This window comes from Podarcis muralis, chromosome Z, assembly GCF_964188315.1.
Source record: "Podarcis muralis chromosome Z, rPodMur119.hap1.1, whole genome shotgun sequence".
NCBI lineage: Eukaryota > Metazoa > Chordata > Lepidosauria > Squamata > Lacertidae > Podarcis > Podarcis muralis.
The window spans coordinates 46,982,139-47,005,511 of NC_135673.1; the positions used below are offsets into that span (position 1 = coordinate 46,982,139).

General features: G+C 44.8%; 2 protein-coding genes across 6 annotated transcripts in view; one reads left to right on the forward strand and one right to left on the reverse strand.

The window, feature by feature from the left end:
- TEX11 (testis expressed 11) overlaps nucleotides 1-13,692 on the reverse strand; it is a 44,688-nt gene extending 30,996 nt beyond the window's left edge. For 2 of the 5 annotated variants that reach the window (XM_077922090.1, XM_077922087.1), the window contains exons 1-9: nucleotides 13,566-13,692; nucleotides 10,075-10,129; nucleotides 9,164-9,273; nucleotides 6,600-6,684; nucleotides 5,465-5,544; nucleotides 1,632-1,712; nucleotides 1,408-1,527; nucleotides 1,062-1,142; nucleotides 817-902 (exon numbers count right to left, since the gene is read on the reverse strand). In XM_077922090.1, coding sequence (XP_077778216.1) covers nucleotides 817-902; nucleotides 1,062-1,142; nucleotides 1,408-1,527; nucleotides 1,632-1,712; nucleotides 5,465-5,544; nucleotides 6,600-6,684; nucleotides 9,164-9,273; nucleotides 10,075-10,129; nucleotides 13,566-13,586 — 719 coding nt within the window. In that variant the 5' untranslated portion in view covers nucleotides 13,587-13,692. Of the gene's footprint in view, nucleotides 1-816; nucleotides 903-1,061; nucleotides 1,143-1,407; nucleotides 1,528-1,631; nucleotides 1,713-5,464; nucleotides 5,545-6,599; nucleotides 6,685-9,163; nucleotides 9,274-10,074; nucleotides 10,130-13,565 lie in introns of those variants that run through there. The other 3 variants (XM_077922088.1, XM_077922091.1, XM_077922092.1) reach the window with 3 other exon arrangements.
- Nucleotides 13,693-13,820: 128 nt separating this feature from the next.
- LOC114589088 (nuclear cap-binding protein subunit 2-like) lies at nucleotides 13,821-22,602 on the forward strand. The gene is made up of 4 exons (XM_028715124.2): nucleotides 13,821-13,993; nucleotides 15,133-15,314; nucleotides 17,580-17,718; nucleotides 20,004-22,602. Exons 1-4 carry the CDS (start codon nucleotides 13,907-13,909, stop codon nucleotides 20,100-20,102), a joined length of 507 nt encoding a protein of 168 aa, XP_028570957.1. The 5' UTR covers nucleotides 13,821-13,906; the 3' UTR covers nucleotides 20,103-22,602.
- The last annotated feature ends 771 nt before the right edge of the window (nucleotides 22,603-23,373 follow it).

Sequence of the window (23,373 nt, forward strand, 5' to 3'; positions counted from 1 at the left end):
TGGCCATGACAGGTCATGGGTTCCTCAACTTTGGTCTAATGTCTGCTTCCTTTAAGAAAAAAGCAGCTTTGGGAGGGTTCAATCTGGAGTGCAGCAGCAGAAGGAAAGAGTTGCTGTACCCTCTCGGGTCACTGCTTCTCTTCATCAAACCACCCAAGCTGCTGTCTCCACCTTCCAAGGGATGCTAACTTGCCTTGGAAAAATGCTCTCTCACAAGACTAGATTTTCTGCAATTGCAAACAACTTTTTAAGCCACTAGATGGTGCCAAACAACACAATTCAAACCAACGCTTGTTTGGCTTTGGTATATCCGAGACAGGACATTCTATCTCTATAGCCTAGGGGAGGAAAATGCCTGCTTGTCCTTTTTTGGGAGGAAAGGGCAGCATATGCTATCGGCAGGTACCTTCTGTTGCAACATTTTAATGCTTGCGGAAACCATTTCTATTCAGTCAGGCTTATGCAGGTGGTTCAGAAGGCATCTTTCAATAAAAATTTATGATGTTAAGATTTAAATGGTTTTTAAGTGGTACCTCAGGTTACAGACACTTCAGGTTACAGACGCTTCAGGGTTACAGACTCTGCTAACCCAGAAACAGTACCTCGGGTTAAGAACTTTGCTTCAGGATGAGAACAGGAATCGCGTGGCAGCAGCAACGGGAGGCCCCATTCAGCTTAAGAACGGACCTCCAGAGCAAATTAAGTTCTTAACCTGAGGTACCACTGTAAATCGCTCCAATTATTTAATCAATAGTGGTACATAAATATTTTTTATAAATATATACTGAATAAGCAAAAGACTACTCATTGAATTACCAGAGCCAAAAGGAGCTCTCTTCATATCTCTTCTGTGTGTATCCTTCCACACCAAAGTTATAGCACAGGCGGGAGAGGTAACAGGTCTGCAAATATACGAAACAAATGTACTGCTGTATTAAAAGGCCAAGATGTGTGTGGAATAGTTGAAACATTTCCCCTAATTTTCAGTGAAGCACCACTGCAACAGAATAGAGTACAAATGCATTAAAAAATATTATAAAGACAGTCTCATGGATACTCACCTTTTGTGGCAGGCTCATCAGGATGTTTTTGCACTGAAGAACACATGTGACTGCTTTCTGATGATTTCCTTCAGCAACTGCCTGAGAAAGCAAAAGAACAGGCCAGTAAACTGCTAGGTTGTGCCACAGGTCAATTTTAAATTGATGTTTCAAAATTCTAGAAAACTATGTTTGTATTGGAAACACGTTCACAGAAAGAGTGTGTCAAGTTCTATGAATTAAAAATGTTGGAAGCCAGTGAACTGCAGAAAGCACATCATATGAACAATACGAATGAAGACAACACTCATTACATTGCCATAGCACTACCACAGCAGCTTGGCATTTATTTTTTGCACCAACGTACCGATTCAGCCTGGAAAGAGATAATTTTGAACATGCCCTTCTCTATATCAGATTTGTGTTCACAAATATCAATCTCTCTAGGACTCCTCTTTTTCAGCAGAGCGTACAGTTGTTTCAGACTCTGCAAAATGAAGCAGGTAATATGCTTAAAAACAACCAACAAACCATGGTATTTGCTAAAAACACACCAAAAAAACATTATTGCACAGGAAGGCACAAACTTACATCCAAAGCAATCTCAAAAAATTCATTGGCAAGATCAGATTTTCCAACATTCGCATAGCCTTTCCCAGTCTTTGTAGCCATCTGGATCATAAAATAAATTCGTAAGTTTAAAACAAAACATGGACATTGGCCTCTATGGAATCCTACAAAACCAGTACATATTTTCAATAGAATAACAGAATCGAGAGACCTTTACAACAGTTTGGCTGGTTTAAATTAGAGATCGTGATCCTGGCTTATGGCTTTTTGAGCTGAGACCAAGAATCAAACCTGCATGCTCACCCATCATGCATAGCCTCATGCCTCTGTGCACCTGCTTAAGTGCAACTGTCACATCCTTCCCGGACAGCACTACTGGGACTGGAAAGGACTGCATTCTGAAATCATGGAGCATCGCTGCCATCCAGCGCTAGACAATGCTGAGCTAGATGGACCACTGGTCTGGCAGTATCTTGCCAGGCTCTAACCTGACTCAGGACGATTCAACCTCTTAAAAAGACCCAGACTTCCCAGGAGGAAATTGCAGTCCAACTCCAGAACTGGTCCGAAAGGCCTCAATATCCATGGAGACACCTCACCAGGCCTTCCTCCAAAGGCTGTCCTGGAAGGACCCACAGGAAGGTTCCCTGGCACATATGCTTCTCAGTCTGAGTCTGATTCACCTCCCAGCTCCAGACAGCATGCCAGGAAGGTCAGGTGGCCACTCAGTAAAGGACCCCCTACGTGGAAACTCAGAGGAACACAACAGCTCATGAGCAAGGGGGTCCTTGGCAGTAAAGGGCTGCTCAAGAGCAGAATTAAATGCACTTGGTCCTGGATGGAGTTTGAGAGACCAGACTATGCAAGTTCTCACTTGATGACTAGCAGCTGCTGAAGCAACACACATCTTTCAGCTCCCAGACTTTTCTAACCTGACTTCTTTGCTCTACCTCTTGGCGGACCTCCAAACCTATGTGCGACGACTCAAGTCTTCTGTACTGCACTCAGTTATGGACATTGGTTTATGACTTTTTGACGTTTGCTTCTCCTGGGCTTCCTGTTTTGGAGGCTCCTCTGGCTCTTGACAAGTGCTGCTGTTTTGGATCCCAGCCTGTGGCTAATCTTGTTGCACGCAACTACCCTACCCAGTGCTCAGGACCTGGGACTTCAATTTGGATGGAGGACTACTGCAATTTGTTTATACCAAACTAGGGAAGTGGTGCAGTACTGGTCTACTAATCAGGACATGAAGCCACACCCGTTTCATATCCTAGAAAGTAAGCCAGGAATAAACCAGTTCCCCATTTTGGGTGTAATGGGGAGCTGTGGTTTAAACAAGCCGTAACAGAAGTGTCAAAAGCAGGTGCATGCAAGGAGGACCAACAGGGGAGCATGTGAGCACAACGTCTATCATCGGGTTTATTACCTATAATTTATTAACTGTGGTAATAAAGTAGTTCATTAGCCATGTTAATAAAACTGTTTGTTAAATGTGAGGTAGACCCTACCTGACATTCTGCTTCATAAAAAACTGCAAATAGCAAATACTTTAGAATTATTATAAAATATAGTGGTACCTTGGTTTACAACCTTAACCCGTCCCGGAAGTCCAGCCTTAAACCAAAGTGGACTTAAACCAAGGTGTGCTTTTCCATAGAAAGTAATGGAAAATTGTTTAATCCTCTCCAGACGATGAAAAGCAACCCCTAAAACAGCAACTCAATACAGTGGTACCTCGGGTTAAGTACTTAATTTGTTCCGGAGGTCCGTACTTAACCTGAAACTGTTCTTAACCTGAAGCACCACTTTAGCTAATGGGGCCTCCTGCTGCTGCTGTGCCGCTGGAGCATGATTTCTGTTCTCAACCTGAAGCAAAGTTCTTAACCTGAAGCACCATTTCTGGGTTATTGGAGTATGTAACCTGAAGTGTATATAACCTGAAGCGTATGTAACCTGAGGTACCACTGTATGAATTTTACTATCTAATGAGACAATTGATCCATAAAATGAAAGCAATAAACCAGACTGCAATCTACTATCCAGTATCAAAAACTGGCAGTGACCTACCCATTGCCATTGGAGGGACAAGACGGGAGGGGGGAGTTTAAGGGGTGTGTGGAAACACTCAAACAACTGGAGGAGCAAGGAGCGCGCATGGGGTGCTTGTGGGAAAGGAGGTGGCTAACTTGATGCAGGAGAGGGGCTTAAGTGGGGAGGGAAGGAAAAACACTGAAAGGATGAGGAGCACGCATGGGGTGTGTGTGGGGGGGGGAGGAGGCAGCTAACTCACTGAGGGGACACTTCTGCCCAATGCCCCAATCAGCACGATCTTTTGAGATCTCCCTCTTGTCAAAGCAGCTGAGCTGCAGATTGCTGAGGGGACGCTTCCCTCCCAAGCTTCTGCGGGGCTTGCTCTCCTCCCACAGCTGCAAGGGAGAGAGTTGTGAGCCCGCCAACCCTGCCACTGAGGGAGGAGAGCAATCCCCGCAGAAGCTTGGGAGGGAAGCTGCATGCCTGCCAGCCATATGGTTGGAAGGCTCACAACTCTCTCCCTCACAGCTGCAGGAAACACCGCTGCCAGACAACGGAAGTGTGGCACCCAAAACAGAAGTGCAGCCACAAACGGAGTTTGTTCAGAATCCAAAAAAAACCACAGAACCTGGAGCACTCAGTTCCAGGTTATAATTGGTTGTAATCTAAAATGGTCGTATACTAGGCTGTTCGTAAACCGAGATACCACTGTAAAGGTAAAGGTAAAGGTAAAGGTAAAGGGACACCTGACCATTAGGTCCAGTCGTGGCCGACTCTGGGGTTGCGGCGCTCATCTCGCTTTATTGGCCGAGGGAGCCGGCGTACAGCTTCCGGGTCATGTGGCCAGCAGGACTAAGCCGCTTCTGGCAAACCAGAGCAGCACACGGAAATGCCGTTTACCTTCCCACCGGAGCAGTACCTATTTATCTACTTGCACTTTGACGTGCTTTCGAACTGCTAGGTTGGCAGGAGCTGGGACCGAGCAACGGGAGCTCACCCCGTCGCAGAGATTGGAACCGCCAACCTTCTGATTGGCAAGCCCTAAGCTCTGTGGTTTAACCTATAGCACCACCCACGTCCCTGAGATACCACTGTACCTGCATTTAAATATTTGAAACAAAACAACCAGGTATAAACAAGTGTGGATCCTGGCACTGGCAGAAAAAAACTTACTGAACAATTAAGAATAAACAGAAACGATTTTGAAAATGACTTTTGCAGCACAGGGCTTTGGATTAAATTACATATATTAGTAAGCAAAGAGGAAGGATCTCAATGACAGGAATTAATGGCTCCTTATGGACGGATACCTTGGTATAAGATGTTAAAGAAATAAAACTCCACTAGACTCCAGAGAGCTATTCAACCGGACTGGAGATTCAGATACCAATTGTTCCATAGTTCCATAGTTATGGAACAATGCAGACAGTAAAACAATGTACTGAACATTTATGGTTGGGGAAGGGGCTGGGATTTGTACTCCATGATTGTATACATTATAAAAGAACAGGAGTGAAATACAAAACATCTAACCACACATTTTGGTACGTCATTTGAGTCATTAATTATTATTACTGTTTAATCATTGCAAACGTTTTCTAAATAATGGATATGATATTTTCCCAGGCAAGTTTAAAGAAACTTTGAAACCAATTTCTTTGTTTCTAGCACTCTCTTAAGGTCCATGTAGCTCCAACTGAAATCTATCAGTATAAGAAAAAAAAGGCAACAGTTGCAACTTTATAGGCCATTTAGTTTTTCAACATTTTGGGAAGCTGAATCAAACTTTAGAGAGTAACAGTATGTTATTTAGTTGCAATTACCAAAATCTGCCTCCGCATGTTCTGCTCAGAAGGATCATCCCCTTCAGAGAACTTCATCAGTTTGCAGGCCACGTGGAGCACTGTAAAACAATATGCACATGCTTAAACACCAGACATATGTTATCTATTGCTGTCAACACCACTAAGTACACTAAACATGGAAGAGGTCAGCATATTTCCTTGCAAGTAGGGGATGGGGAAGAAATTTGATTCTGTTTGCACTTAAACATAGCCGCACTTCAAAATCTGCACTTCTCTGAACTTTCTAATGCAATTATGCAACCAAGTAAAGTGTAACAAAAATGCATATACTGGGGTAAAATGCACATAAGCATGCATATACTGGGGCAAAAAAAAAAGATACAAAAATGCATATATGGGGTAAATTGTGTCACAAAAATGTGAACATCTGGCAAAATTGCATACAAGAATGTTTATATTAGGAGAAACTCTAAGCTAGGGACATCCAACTCCCAAGAGACTGTGATCTACTCACAGAAAAAAAACTGGCAGTGATATACCCATTGTCATAAAAAGACTGGCAGTGATCTACCCAAAGTTGTTGAGCTTTCTTTAAGAAGCCAAATTTGTGGAGCTTTTTTAGGAAAGGCAAAGTTGGGGGCTTTTGGGGGCTGTTTTGTAAGGAGATCGCTGAGGGGCCAGAGATCAACCAGGATCTACCAGGAACACCAGTAGATCACAATCTACCTGTTGGACATGCCAGCTCTAAGCCTAAGAATCTGATGATTTGAAGGCTTTAAAAAAACCGGTATTCATGAACTGATGTGGAAATAAGCAGAGCTGAACTTAAAACTGGAAAAATAATAAACAGAGACCTGAGGCTGTCAGATTTCCACATCCTTACTAGCCAGTGAGACATGCTTCTTTCAGTACACCAGTCACCCTGTCCTAATTTAGGTCAGTCTCTAGGTGGCAATTAAAGAATAATAATCATAAAGTGTGCTTTCATTTAAAAATACAAAACCAGGCAGTGGTACCCACAGCAAGTCTGGAGACCTTGTCATTTGCAGTACCCCTTCCCCCTTTTGAGACTTATACAAATTTCAAAGTAACAGGAAATATTTTACTCTTTTCAGTAAATGCTGAGTGTTTATGGCAGTGATGTCATACATACACTGAACTTTCTGCACATCAGCCATAACACAGTTTTTATTTCTTGCCGTGGTCCAATTCCATAAACTGAGTGCAGTTTCTTCAACCTATGGGGGCGGAAATTGAAGCCTGTGAAAATCCATACAAGCCATTTGAAATGTTTTCTAGGAAAAGCATCCCAATTATCAGAGCTGTACAATCCTCCTGGAAACTGGAAAAAGGAGGAATGGGAGCTTGTCACACTGTTAAGCACATTATGGTATCCTTTTCCATACAAAGATTTGAGATGACGATGTAAGTGAATAAAAAAACAGAAGACACCATATGTTCTCCCTTCCGATAATCGCTCTCGATTATCGCTTCTGTCACACACATGAACATACAAGCTGTGTCACATCAAGATATTTTATCAGCCCAGTGGCGTAGCGTGGGGGGTGCAAGGGGGTGCCAGCCGCACCGGGCGCAACATCTGGGGGTTAGGGTTAGGGGGCGCAAATCCACGGGTTAGGGGGCGCAAATCCATGGGTTAGGGGGCGCAAATTACTTGCCTTGCCCCGGGTGCTGACAACCCACGCTACGCCACTCTATCAGCCACAAACACATTCTACCCTAAAGAATATTGCATAACATGGACTCATGCATAAGGTTGGAACGAACTTTTCAAGGACATTTAGATCCCCAAGAGCCCACAACCAGGTGACTGCCCCTTCTGAGGTAACTTGAATGGGAACTTTTTGGTTTTGGTGCCCTATTTACAGAATGCTTTCTTCAGAGAGACCCTTTAGGAACCAACTCTTTTGCCCACTAGGACACAAGCTGCAGGCAGAAGACAAACAGCAGATGGAGCCAGAGCTAATGACAGAACAGACAACTTATTTCAATTTTAGTCCCCATCCTCCTCCCTGCTTAGTTCTGCTAGGTTATCAATGGGATGGCGGAGGAGGAGGAAGCCGACAGCTGGCAGCCCTTGGACTGGTTGGAAGTAGGAAGTCTAGGTTGGCAGACAGTGGACTGTGGTTGGTGGGGTGGTACCTCATTTGCCCTAGTGAATGAGCCTCTGCTACAGCTTCCGACCACAGGCAAATACATTTTTAAAATTTATCCAGGCATTTTAACAACACATTGTTACGAGTTTGGAAAGTGAGTCAGTCTGGATGATACCCCCTGTGCCTTCTCTCATCATCTTTAACTGCTTTCTTTTAGCTTTAATTTTCTCCTCTTTATTACCACCATCATCATTTAAATTTGTATATCACCCTATACCAGTGGTGTCCAAACTTTTTTCAAAGAGGGCCAGATTTGATGAAGTAAGGGCCACCCAAAGTTGTTGAGCTTTTTTTTATGATTTTACCCTAAAGTTGTTTTTTTAAGGATTTTACTCTAGCAAATAAACTGCCAAAGGGGCCAGATTAAACTGACTGTCAGGCCCCCGAAACTGACTTTAAACATGCCTGCCCTGTGCCTACAGGTCTCAGGGAAGTTCACATGTTTAAAATATGCTTGATATTCATTTCTGTATACAGTACTGTTTTTGCTGTTCTCTCAAGCTTTAATAAAAATTCAAATGCAAAAAAGATGCTTCCCGGTGCCGCCTCCAAACCTGTGGTGTTTTGTGCGCATGTGCCCGTTGGGGAGCAGGGTTAGAATGCCTAAGAGCCAGCTTGCCAAACCCATTCCTTTGCTAAGGAAATGGTTTTGACTGACTAGTTAAGAGCTACGATTAGCATAACCAAAGAAGTCACTCTGTGCCCACAGAACAAATGGGCAAGCCTTCCTAGCTACTAGGAAAACAAAACCAAGCCTTTCCAGATATCCAAAGAACAATAGCCAGAGATGTGAGTCTGAACTGAGCTGGAAGCTGTAGACACAAAGACATGCTTGATCTGTGCTTGACGCAAAGCTGCAACTAATGGAGAAGAAAGGTCTTTTGCAGTGTTCGTACTGTGACCCCCATCCTATGTAGAGGTTGCATATGTGAATAAAACCATATATTCTAAAGACACCACAGTCTCTGCAGACCTCCATTCCAAGGATACTGAATGCTGGGGAAATGCCAGAACCCCTGAAATCTTTCTCTCTGGAGACTGGGGTGGCATGTAACAGTATTTTAGGTCTGTTTTAATGTTGTTGATGTTTCTTCTGCTATCTGACTGTTTCTGGCCACAGATGCATTTCCTAATACAGTGGTACCTCCAGTTACGAATGGGATCTGTTCCAGAGGCCTGGCTGTATCCTGAAAATTTCATAACTGGAGGACCGCTTCCAGGTTTGCCATAGCCGTAACCCGAAGATTCCGAAACCTGGAGGTAACGCAACACAAGGTACCACTGTATTGCTCATTGTTTCAGGCTGCAATCCTAAGTAACCCAATTACCTGTGAATAAGTCCCATTAAATTCAGTGGGACTTATTTTTGAGCAGGCCTTTAAAAGACTGTACTGTTCATTACTGAGTAAAAGCCGGGTATTAAAAATTTATCTAACAGTGAACATCAGACTACACCCAAATACCAATCAGATTTCTAGGAAGACAATTTCCCCCAACTTCCAGTCCAACTTGTTTTTAACAAAACAGTCTCTGTGTCTACCTTGACCTTCTGCATATTGGTAATGGATCCTCTAGTCACTGTCTCTGTCTTTCCGAGCAGAGTGTCTACATCCACTACAATCTCTTTTTTCATCAGTCCTTCAATTTGCTCTGAAAGAAAAATAATAAGTAAAATAAGATTACAAAGTAGACTGAAGGCAGCTAGCTTATTTTTTCTCCACATCACTCCAGCAACAAATAGGGCTTTCCAAGGGAAGCTGAACAGACAGATGTCCTATATGGAACTTCTATTCAGGGTTGGCATCATAGGCTGACATTGTCTGGCACCTGCCAAAGCCCACACCCCAGAGTGGGAGCCCCCTGGTTCTCCCCATCCTTGCTGTTCCTGCCTGTTTACCTGCATCCTCTGAGCATGCAAACAAGAAGGCATAGGCAGCCTCCATATGCCTTCCCCTTGTCATGATAAAAATGTGCCTTGCATCTTTAAATATTTTAGTAAGCTGGCAACCCTAACAAACATAAGCACTAGGACCAGCCTGTGTATTTGGTAACCTAGTGAGTTAATGCTTGTTAAGGACATTTGTGCTTATGACATATTCACGTATGCTTTTAAAAACATGCACTACACCCTTTTGCCCTTTCAGTTATTAAGTTACAGTAACCATGATGCCAAACTATGACAAGAACAACGAGAAGGCACAGCTGCCTTCACTTAACTTACCCTCTCCTTCCAAGCAGTGGTGTGGATTAGACTAAAATACAGAGTGCAACAGGGTGGCAGATGCAATCTGCTAAGGAAATCATCTGCAGAGGGGCAGACTGCTTCACTGAAATGAACAGCAGGAACGAAATAAAACAGCACGGGGGAAAGGGAAGCAATGGCTATTGCCCAGAGTATTTAACATTTTACCTGGACCTAAGATATTAGCTTTATGCAAATATTTTATATACCTTTTATTTCCATAACTGGGTCAATTATGTCCAATTCTTCCACGGAGAAAAACGGCTTTTTAAAAAAAGGGGGGGGGAGAGAAAAGAGAGAAACATTTCAGTTTATATTCCTCAGTTATTCCCATCTACAGATTCTACTGCATTATTTCCTCCAGTGATTCACATTCACTACTACTACTAGATATGACTAGAAACCTGCAGTCCCAAAATACAGTGGTGCCCCGCAAGACGAACACCTCGCAAGACGGAAAACCCGCTAGACGAAAGGGTTTTCCGTTTTGGAGGCGCTTCGCAAAACGAATTTCCCTATGGGCTTCCTTCGCAAGACGAAAGCCCATAGGGAAATCTCCGGGACAGCGGGGAAGCGCAGCGCATCTTCCCCACTGTCCTCGGACCTCCTCCGAAGCCGGGCGGCGGGGCGGGAACACCTCCCGCCGCCGCCCGGCTTCGGAAGGCTCCTCCGAAGCCGGGCGGCGGGGCAGGAACACCTTCTGAAGGCCGGCGGGGGGCAAAAGTCTTTGTTCCCCCCTGCCTGCCTTCCCGGGAGAGCGGAGAAACTTTTTTGAAGGCAGGCGGGGGGGAGCAAAGACTTTTGCCCCCCGCCGGCCTTCAGAAGGTGTTCCTGCCCCGCCGCCCGGCTTCGGAGGAGCCTTCCGAAGCCGGGCGGCGGCGGGAGGTGTTCCCGCCCCGCCGCCCGGCTTCGGAGGAGGTCCGAGGACAGTGGCTTCCCAGGGGCTTTTAAATCGCCCCGGACAGCGGAGAAGTCCTCCGCTGTCCCGGGGTTTTTTAAAATGCTGGGGGGGGGGGAGAAAAGCCCTTGTTTCCTTGTCCCCCCCCCCCCAGCCTTCAGAAGAGGTCGGGGGACAGACTGTCCCTGGACCTGGTCTGAAGGCGGTTTCCATAGGAACGCATTAATGATTTTCAATGCATTCCTATGGGAAACCGTGCATTGCAAGACGAAAAACTCGCAAGACGAAGAGACTTGCGGAACGAATTAATTTTGTCTTGCGAGGCACCACTGTAAATAAAAATGGCTGGTTAGTTCCAAGTCAGACTGTATCCATCTTCCTTTCCCCTGAAACCTTACTTCTCTGCCTATACCTCTCAGGTTCCTGATTCTCAGTCCCTAGCCTATTTTGCATCCTTTCAGCAATTTACACACCACCTTTTTCTTCCAAAGAACTCAAGGTGGTGTGTGTGTCGTCCTCATGCTCCCCATTTCATCACCATAACCGTCTATGAGATGGTGCCTGGCCCAAGGTCACCCAGTGAGCTTCATGGCTAAGTAGGGATTCAAACCACGGTCTCCCAGGTCATAGTCCAGCCCTCTTAACCATTGCATCACATGGGCTCTCATCTTTTGTTAGCTATTTTGCCTTTGGGCTCTTTAACGACTTTTGCTTCTTGGCACTTCTTCCTGGTCCAGTCTGTGCCAGACAACCAGGACTGCAGGATCCACATGAGGTTTCAATCCCAAGAGAAGCAAGCAACTCGGTCCACTTGCCTAAACTGCTCTGAAAACATTCTGAAAGCTTTGTTCCCTGTGAAGCTGAGAAGTTTCTGTGTGCCGTTAAGTGTAATGCAAAGTAGATTCACTGCACAAATATTAGGGCACTGATGCTATACACAAGGAGTGGGGTCCAATCATTTTAACTTCGTAGGAATTTGGCCCTTGCAGTATCAGGCTTGTGCTCAGCGAATAATCAGGCCTGTAGCACGGAAGGCATTCCTAGAAGATACTCTGTAACTAGGGAGTCCTTATTTCCTCCTTGTAATACACCATGCTTTCCACAAGGAGCTCCCAAGAATCACATGACAGACTGCGTGTTGTTCTCCCCCCTCACCACTGTATTCCCACGCCTCTGCAAGGCAGATTTGGCTGCAAAGTGTTGACTTGCCCAGGATAACCCACTATTAATGTGTGTTTGCCATCAGTGCTCTACCCAGTGAGCATCACAGCTGAATGGGGATGTTTTTAACTGTTATCTCCTTACTTTCACCCCACCCCAGCAAACAGCACACCAAGCTGACTCTCTGGAGAAGGGGTCTAACAAATGCCTCAGAGCATGTGCAGTGTACATTTCCTTTCTGGAAAGTGTTTTAAAAGTGTTTTTTTCATCTTCATTATGAGTTGCCTGGAATTCTCCACATGTAGGAGGAATAAAAATACTAAAGAATTTAAGGAAGTGTGGGTTTTATAGCAGGAAGGTAGGAAGTAGCTTCTTTGCAAGGGCTTCACTAAGTCTCCTCCTCCTTAGGAACAGCTGGGAAAAACAGCACCGAAATTATTTATTTATTTATATTAATTTTTTAATGCATTAAATTTCACAGGATGAAATTACAGAAACTTTAGTTTGTTGACTGAAACTACTGTAGCACTGAGTTTGTTGTTTTTATGTCTGAGGGGCCAGTTTTCAATGGCTTGCTTTGCTTTGCATTTCTTCTCCCACCCATGCATTTTATATTTTTTTATTACTATGTCTGAGGGGCAATTTTCAAGCCCTTGCTTTTCAGTTTTTCTCCCACCCATAGTTTTTAATTTTGATTATTGTTTGAGGGGCCAGTTTGCAAGACCTTGCTTTGCAATTCTCCTCCCACCCATACATTTTATTTTTTTATTACTATGTCTGAGGGGCCATTTTCAAGCCCTTGCTTTTCAGTTTTTCTCCCAACCATGCATTTTTTGCAGTATTATAATAATTACATCTTAGGGGCCAGTTTGCAAGACCTTGCTTTGCAGTTCTTTGCCCACCCATGCATTTTATATTTTTTTATTTCTATTTCTAGGGGCCATTTTCAAGCCCTTGCTTTGCAGTTTTCCTCCCACCCATAGTTTTTAATTTTTATTATTGTTTGAGGGACCAGTTTGCAAGCATTTGCTTTGCATTTCTTCTCCCACCCTGGCATTTTATATTTTTTTATTACTATTTCTAGGGGCCACTTTCAAGCCCTTGCTTTGCAGTTTTCCTCCCACCCATAGTTTTTAATTTTTATTGTTTGAAGGGGCCAGTTTGCAAGCATTTGCTTTGCATTTCTTCTCCTGCCCATGTACTTTATTTTATTTTTATTATGCCTGAGGAGCTAGTTTGCAAGCGTTTGCTTTTAAGTTCTTCTCCCACCCATGTATTATATATATATATATATTTATTACTATTTCTAGGGGGCATTTTCAAGCCCTTGCTTTGCAGTTTTTCTCCCACCCATATTTTTAAATTTTTATTACTGTTTGAGGGGCCAGTTTGCAAGACCTTGCTTGGCAATTCTTCTCCTGCCCATGTATTTTATTTTATTTTTATTATGCCTGAGGAGCTAGTTTGCAAGCGTTGGCTTTGCAGTTCTTCTCCCACCCTCGAATTAATTATTATTATTATTAACATTCTTCTTAATTATTCGTATTAGGGCTGCGACGCCTGAGGGGCTTTTCGAGAGCAGAGGCGGCAGCGAAGGGCACGCGAACGAAAGGGCGCGGCCCCGCGGGAGGGCTACTGTACCTCCTCCATGTCGAACTCCATGTCTGACTCCGCCGACAAGCGACGCGCCCAGCACGCGGCAAGACACGCCCCCCCGCTCGCTCCCTTCCCGCCTTCATTTTATACTTTCAGCGCCTCGTGCTTCCGGCGGGGGCGGAGGACCGGAAGAGAAGAGGAAGAAGAAGGCGAGTGGGGGCGGGGAGGGGGAGAGAGAACTACGCCACCCGGCAGCCCTTGCGGCACGGCGGGCCCGCCCCTCTCTGCCATTGGCCGGCTTCTCTGCCGGGCGGCGAGGCGAGCGAGAGGGCTCCTCGGAAAACAAGGAAGGGTCTCTGGGCGCGACGGAGGACGGGCGAGGAGGGATGTCGGGGCTGCTGAGCGCGACGCTGAGCGGCCTCAACAGCGACTCGTACTGCGAGTTCAGCACTTATCGGGACCAGCAGTTCAAGGTAGCGCCCGGGGCTCGCTCTGCACGCGCTCAGAGGCGCCCGTGCCTTCTTCCGGGGGGGGGGGGCGATCCCGTCCAAGCAAGCCACCCCCCCCCCCCGCACGACGCATGGCTGCAATGGGCGCAGAGCGCCGGGCTCCAACCGACGGGGCTATTCCGGCCATGCCTGGAGCTTTTTCTCCCGCTCTTTTCAGCACCATAGACAAGAGCACCAATATCCTCTTGGGATTTCTCTCAGGGGTTCTTGTTGTTTCTTCCCTTTTCCCCCTCCTTAAAAAACAACAACAAAAAACACGACCCCGTGTGCCTTTTTCTTCGTCCTCTGAAATCCACTGAGGGACGACGGTACGTACAGGGCCAGATTTAGATTTGATGAGGCCCTAAGCTACTGAAAGTAATGAGGCCCTTTATATGTCCAGCTGTCCTTATCGCTTTTTTGTGTTGAATATATGCTATATGGTCATTGATGGACCTAACTGGTATCTAAAGCCATTTGCACATAACAAAATATGCAGAATGTAGGCCCCCTCTATATAGAGATGAGCAGACCGGTGATATTTTAGGGAGCAGGCTAGCAGGTGGAGCCCATTACTTACAGCATAGGAGCCTACACAACACAAAACACTGTTGCTGTATGTAGGTTTTATTTTATTTGTTTTTTATATTTTGGAAATGTGCATTTGCCTTTAAAAATTTTTGGGGCCCACAAGAGAGTGGGGCCCTAAGCTACAGCTTGTTTAGCTTATACGTAAATCCAGCACTGGGTATGTATGTATTTATTCCGCTTATGGTTCCCACAAAGCACCCTGAAGCAATCAACAAAAAAAGCACATTTCGGATCTGGTACAAAGGCTGATATGCATCTCCACCTGAAAGGCTCATTGGAAAAGGAAGCTGTCCAACAGGCACCTTAGAGACAGTAGTGAATGTGTACTTTTTAAAAATAACAATAGATACTCTGTAAACAAAATCCCTTCTTCCAGCTTTATCTTGCCCATTTAATGTTTAAGCCATTGTGTATGCACTGCATCTTGGTTTTGCACAACTCTTAAAACCTGATGGTGCTAAACAATCTAAAAAGGAATATGGGTTTTTAGGTGACATTATCTATGCTTCTCCATTTTTCTTTTCCTTTCCCAGGGAAGTTGTTACCTGCAAGAAAAAACTCTGAAAAACTCCTGCACACTTTATGTGGGCAATCTCTCTTTCTACACCACAGAGGAACAAATTCATGAGCTCTTCTCCAAGTGTGGGGATGTGAAGCGCATAGTCATGGGGCTAGACAAAGTGAAGAAAACCCCCTGTGGCTTCTGTTTCGTGGAGTATCCTTACCTTCTATTAATTGAAGTAGACTGTGGGTGGTCTCACTAATGTTTTTTAAGCATCATGGGGCATGAAGCAACGTTGTGTTCTGGCCCCCACTTTTTGATTTCTATATTAATGATTTGGGGCCATATTTAGGAGCCAGTGTAGATGGGAGGTGCTGCATGTTTATCATCATCACCATCATTTATTTGTGTGCTCTCTTTCCATACTTAAAACCATGTTCTATACTTGCAACACAAATTGATTTACCTAATTATCAACAGCAAAAATCGTTATAAACACTAAGAAAAACACATGGGAAAATAACAAATTTGAGCAATTTCCACATAAATTATGATATTAGAATCATAATATCATAGAGTTGGAAGGGACCCAAGGGTCATCTAGTCCAACCCCCTGCAATGCAGGAATCTCAGCTAAAGCATCCATGACAAATGGCTATCCAACCTCTTGCTTAAAAACCTCCAAAGAAGGAGAGTCCACTGCCTCTTGTGGGAATCCATTCCACTGTAGTTGGAATCTCCTTTCTTGTAACTTGAAGGCATTGGTTTGAGTCCTACCTTCCACAGCAGGAGAAAACAAGCATGTTCTCTCTTCCATGTGACAGCCTTTGCGATATTAGAAGATGGCTGTCGTATCTCCTCAGTCTCCTCTTTTCCAGGCTAAACATACCCAGCTCCTCATAAGGCTTCGTTTCCAGACCCTTGATAATCTTGGTTGCCCTCCTCTGCACACGTTCCAGCTTGTCAGCATCCTTAAACTGTGGTGCCCAGAACGGGACACAGTATTCCAACTGTGGTCTGACTATTTATTTTTTTCCCCCTGGCAATATTTATTATCATTAGTAGTAGTAGTAGTAGTATTAATCCAATGTACCTCTAAGTAACTTGTTCTGTCAGTACAAACATTTATCCTTGAGCAGCTGAATTTTCCCTCCTCTCCTCTACCCATGCACCCCTAACTCTGTTCGGGGGGGACGGACCGTTCTCCAAACCCTTTAGAGCAGATTTGAGGAGGATGCAGTGGGCACAAGGGGGAAGTGGGAACATCCCATTGCACAAGCATAAATCACTGTGCTGATGAGACAGACTTGTTGGTTTTTTTAAAAATAATATTTATTACTTTTACGACAATTTAAACACTACAGAAAAAAATACAGTACAAAGACAAAACAAAAACAATTTAAAAACACATCAAAAAAATGAAAGAAAATTTTTTTCAATATCTTATCTTTCTTTCACATATTTTCACGACCTCCTCACACCTCCCTTTTTGTATTCCACTTCTATTAATTATTTCAGCAATTCCTTTCCATCTTCCCCTGTTTTCTGTCCTATAATTATCTTAACACGTCACGTTTAACCTTATTTTTTCCTTTAATATTCTATTAATCTATTTATACTTAATTCCTTATAACATTTCTACTAAAGCCATATAACTTCATTCCAACATTCTTCTAACATTCATTAATTTTACAATATTTCTGTAAATAGTCTTTAAACTTTTTCCATTCTTCTTCCACTGACTCTTCTCCCTGGTCTCGGATTCTGCCAGTCATTTCCGCCAGTTCCATATAATCCATCAACTTCATCTGCCATTCTTCCCGGGTGGGTAAATCTTGTGTCTTCCCCAACTGTGGTCTGACTAAGGCAGAATAGAGTGGCCTTGATCTGAGCACTATACTTCTGTTGATGCAGCCTAGAATAGTATTAGCTTTTTTTTTTTGCTGCTGCTGCATCACCCTGTTGACTCATGTTAAGCTTGTGGTTCACCAAGACTCCCAGATCCTTTGTCCCTATTGAAATTTAAATTGTTAGCTTGTACCCAGTTCTCCAATCTGTTAAGGTTATTTTGAATTCTTACATTAAAGGTACAAATATTAATAGCAATAACAAAACTCTAAACAATACCCCACCTCAGAGACTGTTTGGCAGCCTCAGCTTTTGTAGCTGGAGTCATTCAGGGCCCTGTGCTTCCAAGCTAAGTGAGGAATGACAAGGAAGGCAAGAGAAGGTCTTCCAGGACTCATATCCAGGCTGTTGGCTGTCTGTCCCCGTCAGCAGTCTAGCTGCTGCATTCTACTCCATTAGGCAACTTCACATAGAGTGCATGGCATGGTTATTATGGTTTACCTGCTAACTGAACTTGTGGAGGTTATGAGCTGTTTGATTTTCAGCTTGCCTGTTCTCCCCTTCATCGGCCTATAACCAGCTGGCATAAACCCTCTAGCAATATGAATTTTCTTTAAAGTAGCGTTCCAGATACTACACGAGAGCAGAAGCAGAGCATTCCATGCGGTTCATCAATGGAACCCGTCTGGACGACCGCATCATTCGAACAGACTGGGATGCTGGGTTTAAGGAAGGGCGGCAGTATGGCCGTGGGAAAACAGGTGGCCAGGTAAGGGTTGCTCATCCGTTAGAGTGCTCTACCAATCTGGAATGAAGTGGCAGCTGCACACCAAAGCCCACCCCCACACAAGGGCTGCAGGAATACACAGTTATGGGTCTCATTTTATGGGAAGGCAAAGATTTTATCGTCTGTATTCCTGGAGCACAAAGGTGAAAAACACACTTTCCCCCACCTTAGTGCAGGACTTCCATTCCCTTGCAACTCACCGAAACTGCCATAGCTTTCTCCAGAAGCATTCCAAGTTCATTTCTTATTGTATCCACCAGCATTCCTTTAGCATCATAAAGACCAAATCATTTGTTGGGAGCAGAAGCAGGCTTCATCAGAGCTCTGTATGGCTCTACATATGTTCAATTAGCATTGATGGTGCTGCTGGAATCTTGCTGTTCTCTATCAATAAGTGGCCTATCGGAGTTTTATTTGAGCTGGCCTACGACTGGTCTTACTCAAGCTTTAAAGGCTTCTCTGAGAATTTAGTATTTGACCTGATTTCATCTGGGTATGTTCTCTGCCCAGGGTTCCCACCCTACATTCTCAGTCTGGGGTTCGCTGGCTAAATGCCCTGCAAGAGCAAAGTCAAATTTCATTATAAAATCTTAGAGTTGGAAGGGACCCAAGGGTCATCTAGTTCAAACCCCCCCCCCCCCCGCAATGCAGGAATCTCAGCTAAAGCAACCATGACAGATGGCTATCCAACCTCTGCTTAAAAACCTCCAAAGAAGGAGAGTCCACCACCTCTTGTGGGAGTCAGTTCCACTGCTAAACAGCTCTTTCTGTCAGAAGGTTTTTCTGAATGTTTAGTCAGAATCCCTTTTCTTGCAACTTGAAGCCATTGGTTCAAGTCCTACCATCCAGAGCAGGATAAAACAAGCATGCTCCCTCCTCCATGTGACAGCCCTTAATATATTTGAAGATGCTATCAGATCTCCTCTCAGTCTCCTCTTTTCCAGGCTAAACATACCCAGCTCCTTCAAGCTGTCCTCATAAGACTTAGTTTCCAGACCCTTGATCATCTTGTTGTCCCTCCTCAGCACACGTGCCAGCTTGTCATCATTCTTCTTAAATTGTGGTGCCCAGAATTGGACACAGTATTCCAACTGTGGTCTGACTAAGGCAGAATAGAGTAGTACTATTACTTCCCTCGATCTGGGGACTATACTTCTGTTGATGCAGCCTAGCTTTTTTTGCTGCTACATCATTCTGTTGACTCATGTTAAGGATGTGGTCCACCAAGACCCCTAGATCCTTTTCATGTGTACTGCTAGTAAGCCAGGTGTCCCCCATCCTATATTTGTGCATCTGGTTCTTCCTGCCTAAGTGCAGAACCTTACAGTTGTCCCTATAGAAATTCATTTTGTTAGCTTGCACCCAGTTCTCCAACCTGTTAAGGTCCTTTTCATTTCTGATTCTGTCTTCTGCGGCATTAGCTACCCCTCCCAGTTTGGTGTCATCTGCAAATTTGATGAGCATCCCCTCAATTCCTTCGTCCAAGTCATTTATAAAATTGTCAGAGAGGCAATGGAGGAATTTGTCAGATCTTACACTCTTGGCAGAGCTTGAGTCCCAACAGATATCGGTGACGTTGAAGTCCTACGTGATTATTTTTTCTTTCCTTTTTGAATGTTTGGTAATCTGCTCTAGTAAGGCATCGTCCAAGTCTTCAGTCTGGCTTGACACCCGCAGTAAGGTCACTGTTGTTTCTCCCTCCTATAATTTTTACCCATATACTCCCAATCTGCTTTCCATGCTCCAGGTCATGGACTTCTTCACAAGTGTACCCATCCTTTATATACAATGCTGCTGCTCCTCCCTTCCTGTTTGGTCTATTCCTTTTGAACAGATTATGCCCCTCAGTTCCTACATTCCAGTCATGATTCTCATCCCACTAGGTTTCAGTAAAGGCTATCAGGCCATTATTGTTAGAATATTGTTAGTCCATCCTGTCAGAATGGACTTAAGACAAGACTTGGAGGCTGCAGACAAGGTGAGAAAAGCAAACTGAGTCTTCTAGGATAAACCCTGTGCTCTTTGGGAGAATCTCTAGGCGACCCAGCCGTGTTGGGCTATGAAGCAAAACCCACTAGTATCCCAGTGTTCTTTTCCACCTAGAATACTGGCCACCATCAATCTGGTGGGCCTTGCCTCTGCTCTGGTCATAAGAGGCCACTTAAAACACGCACAACCCCCATGCCTTCTTGACATCAATATGCCCAGAATATTGGTCCTTGTATCTGTCTCTGTAAGACGTTTGCCTCATTTTTCTCCTCTTCCAGGTACGAGATGAGTACCGGACAGACTACGATGTGGGCAGAGGTGGCTTTGGCAAGATTGTTCAGCAGCAGAAGATGAACCAGCAGGCAGTGATCTACTAATGGCTTCTTGGATTCGGTAGATAATAATAATGAATTAAATAATGAATTAAATAAGCCTGATCTCATAACATCTACAGTAGCCTGGAATGATATGACTGGAGTTGGAGAGGGAAGAGCAATTTCAGAGGTCCTGTCTTAATTAGCTTTTAAGACACATCTCCTTATAATGCGCTGGATTGCCATTTCTCCACATGCATGGCAGCTAAAAGGGACCGGGGAGAGTCTGGGTTTGTCTTTGGAGAATCATGGATCCATGATTCATAGATCCATGGGTCCATGATTCTCAGGTCTATAAAAGGCCCCTTCCACATACCCAGTTCCTTGCTCTGGACTTGGCCTCAGTTGCTGGTGATGTTGATGTACAAGGTTTGTTGAGGCTCCTGAGTTCTACTGGGCAGCTGTCCTCATAAGATGCATTGAATTACCGGGAACAAAATAATTCCCTCCCATTTGTGAAAAAAAAGGGGGGGAGACCAAAGTGTGGCACATTATGGCCCAGCTTCTTCTGTTGTGCCATAAATTTAAATGCATCTACCTTATTTTCATCCCTGGCACATCTTCACCAAGAAGGCAGCATTCTGCTTAGCTGCCATTTTGTTTCATTGATGTAACTCAATTTTTAGCCCTGTATATTTTTTTTTACCCTCACCCCGAATTCCATTCGATTTGCTTTTCCTATTTGGAGGAGGGACCCAGACAACAAAAATCCCACACAATTTAAAAACAATTAAAGCAAATTAAAACAGTTCAAAATACATTAGAAATGACTCGGCCCCAGACACACTGATCAGATGTCTGGAAGCTGTGGCTGGACGGTTACGTGGGAGCCAGTTGAACTTAAATCCTTTGAAGACAGAGGTCCTTTGGCTGGGTCGGGACGATATGGGGTTGGGACGGGCAACCCCCATCTCTTGCGGGAGCTCAATTAGTGCCAGCACCGTCCGTTAAGAGTTTGGGTGTAATCTTCGACACCTCCCTTTCCACGGAGGCACAGATTGCAACTATAACGAAGGCAGCATTTTTTCATCTCCGCCAAGCTAAGCAGTTGGCTCCTTACCTCTCTCGCCCTGACCTAGCCACTGTGATCCACGTGACGGTCACCTCCAGACTGGATTATTGTAACTCACTCTATGTGGGGCTGCCCTTGAGACTGACCCAGAAACTCCATCGGGTGCAGAATGCCACGGCGAGACTCCTTACAGGGTCCTCGCCACAGGATCACATTCACCGGTGCTATACCAGCTGCACTGGCTCCTGGTGGAGTACAGGATCAGGTTTAAGGTGCTGGTTTTAACCTTTAAAACCCTATACGGCCTAGGACCCTCGTACCTACGGGACCGCCTTTCCTGGTATGTCCCACGGAGGACCTTATGGTCTTCAAATAAAAACATCTTGGAGATCCCAGGCCACAGGGAGGTTAGGCTGGCCTCAACCAGAGCTAGGGCTTTTTCGGCCGTTGCCCCGATCTGGTGGAATGCTCTGTCACAAGAGACTAGGGCCCTGTGGGACTTGACATCTTTCCACAGGGCCTGCAAGACAGAGCTGTTCCACCAGGCCTTTGGCCAAGGCACAGTCTGACCCGCCCCCCCTTCTGTAATCCTCATAGAACTCTAGCCCAATGGTTGCCATTAATTTGACTCTGAATTGATTTTAGAATGTATTTCAATTAATTGATTATGATTTTATGTAAACGGTGTTATTTTTACTGTTGCTAGCCACTCTGATCCCGGCTTCGGCTGGGCAGGATGGGATATAAATTTATTATTATTATTATTATTATTATTATTATTATTATTATTATTATTATTATTACATTCCTCTCATCCCAAGCCTTTGGCTAATTAAGCAATCTATGGCCTTTTAAATGGGAGGTAGGGTATGGTGGGTGTGGGTGTTTTTATATACCGTATTTTTCGCTCTATAAGACGCACCAGACCATAAAACGCACCTAGTTTTTGGAGGAGGAAAACAAGAAAAAAAATATTCTGAATCCCAGAAGCCAGGACAGCAAGAGGGATCACAGCGCAGTGATCCCGCTTGCTGTCCTGGCTTATGGGATAGCTGCGTGCAGCCTCTCCCAGGCAGTGGCATGAATTCTCCCCCTGCCCGGGAGAGGCTGCGAGCGGATAAGGCTCCCCCAAGAGCCATGCTCCCTTTAAAGAGCATGTGGAGTGTGTGTGCGGCTCTTGGGGGCAGCCCTTCTCCCTCCTCGGGGAAAAGCCCCCAAGAGCCGCACACACGCTCCACGCGGCTCTTTAAAGGGAGTGCTGAGCAGAGCCTCCCGCCTGCATTTGCTTCACAAGACGCACACACTTTCCCCCTTACTTTTTAGGATGGGAAAAGTGCATCTTATAGTGCGAAAAATACAGTATGTAATGATTGATATATATGTTTGTGTTTTTATATAGTAAGCTGCCCTGTGATGCTAGGATAATGGGCAGTATAGAAATTTGGTAAACAAATAAAATGATAAAATGAAATAAATATGAAATAATGAAAAGTGTTTTCTTCATGCTGTGATGCATTTGGGTGGGGGCAGAAGACCAGGCTTGGCCCCACTATGAGGCACTGCAAACTGGCTGTTTTGGCAAACTTCTCTTAACTTTCGGACTCTGCTGCCAAAATGTCTTGCGCCTAGTCTACGGTAGGGCTGTCGCTAACCTAGCCCTTGTTCCCATCTCACCAATGCTTTTTCCAGCTGGTCTTTCAAGAGTGGCTCCTTTTAGCTGCAGTACCCTCACCTTGATCATTTCAAGGAGAAAAGAACTGGTTCTACAGGCTATCTTCTTCTGCCCCAGACTAGGAAAGTGTTATTGTTTGCTGTCTTAGAAGCCTTGAGATCTCTAAGAGCATGCCAGGATGCTGAGTCCCTCTTAAGCCAACCTCCCCAACCGCTCCTGGACTCAGGAAGGGGAAAGGGTGGGTCTGCTGGCACCGATGAGCCTGGCAGCTGATGACAGCAGCCAAGAGCTTGCATCATTGGCGGTGCTGCAAAGCATCCCGGTTAACATAGTCTGGTGTTCACACTTTTAAGAGCAGCTGAGAGTTCCCTTGTGTTCTCCCAAATTGCAGCTCTGGATAAGCACACGAAGGTTAGAGCCCAGAGCTGTAGCATCCTGGCACAGAAGATGGGGGTGCTCTCTGCGTGGTGCTTTCCTCTGTGCTGGAGGCGGAGGGTCAGGCAGCAGCCACTCCTGTTAATGCTCTCAGTGTGGTCAACATTTTGTTTGTTTTACTGATCTCATTACACCAGCACCTTTTATTTTATTTT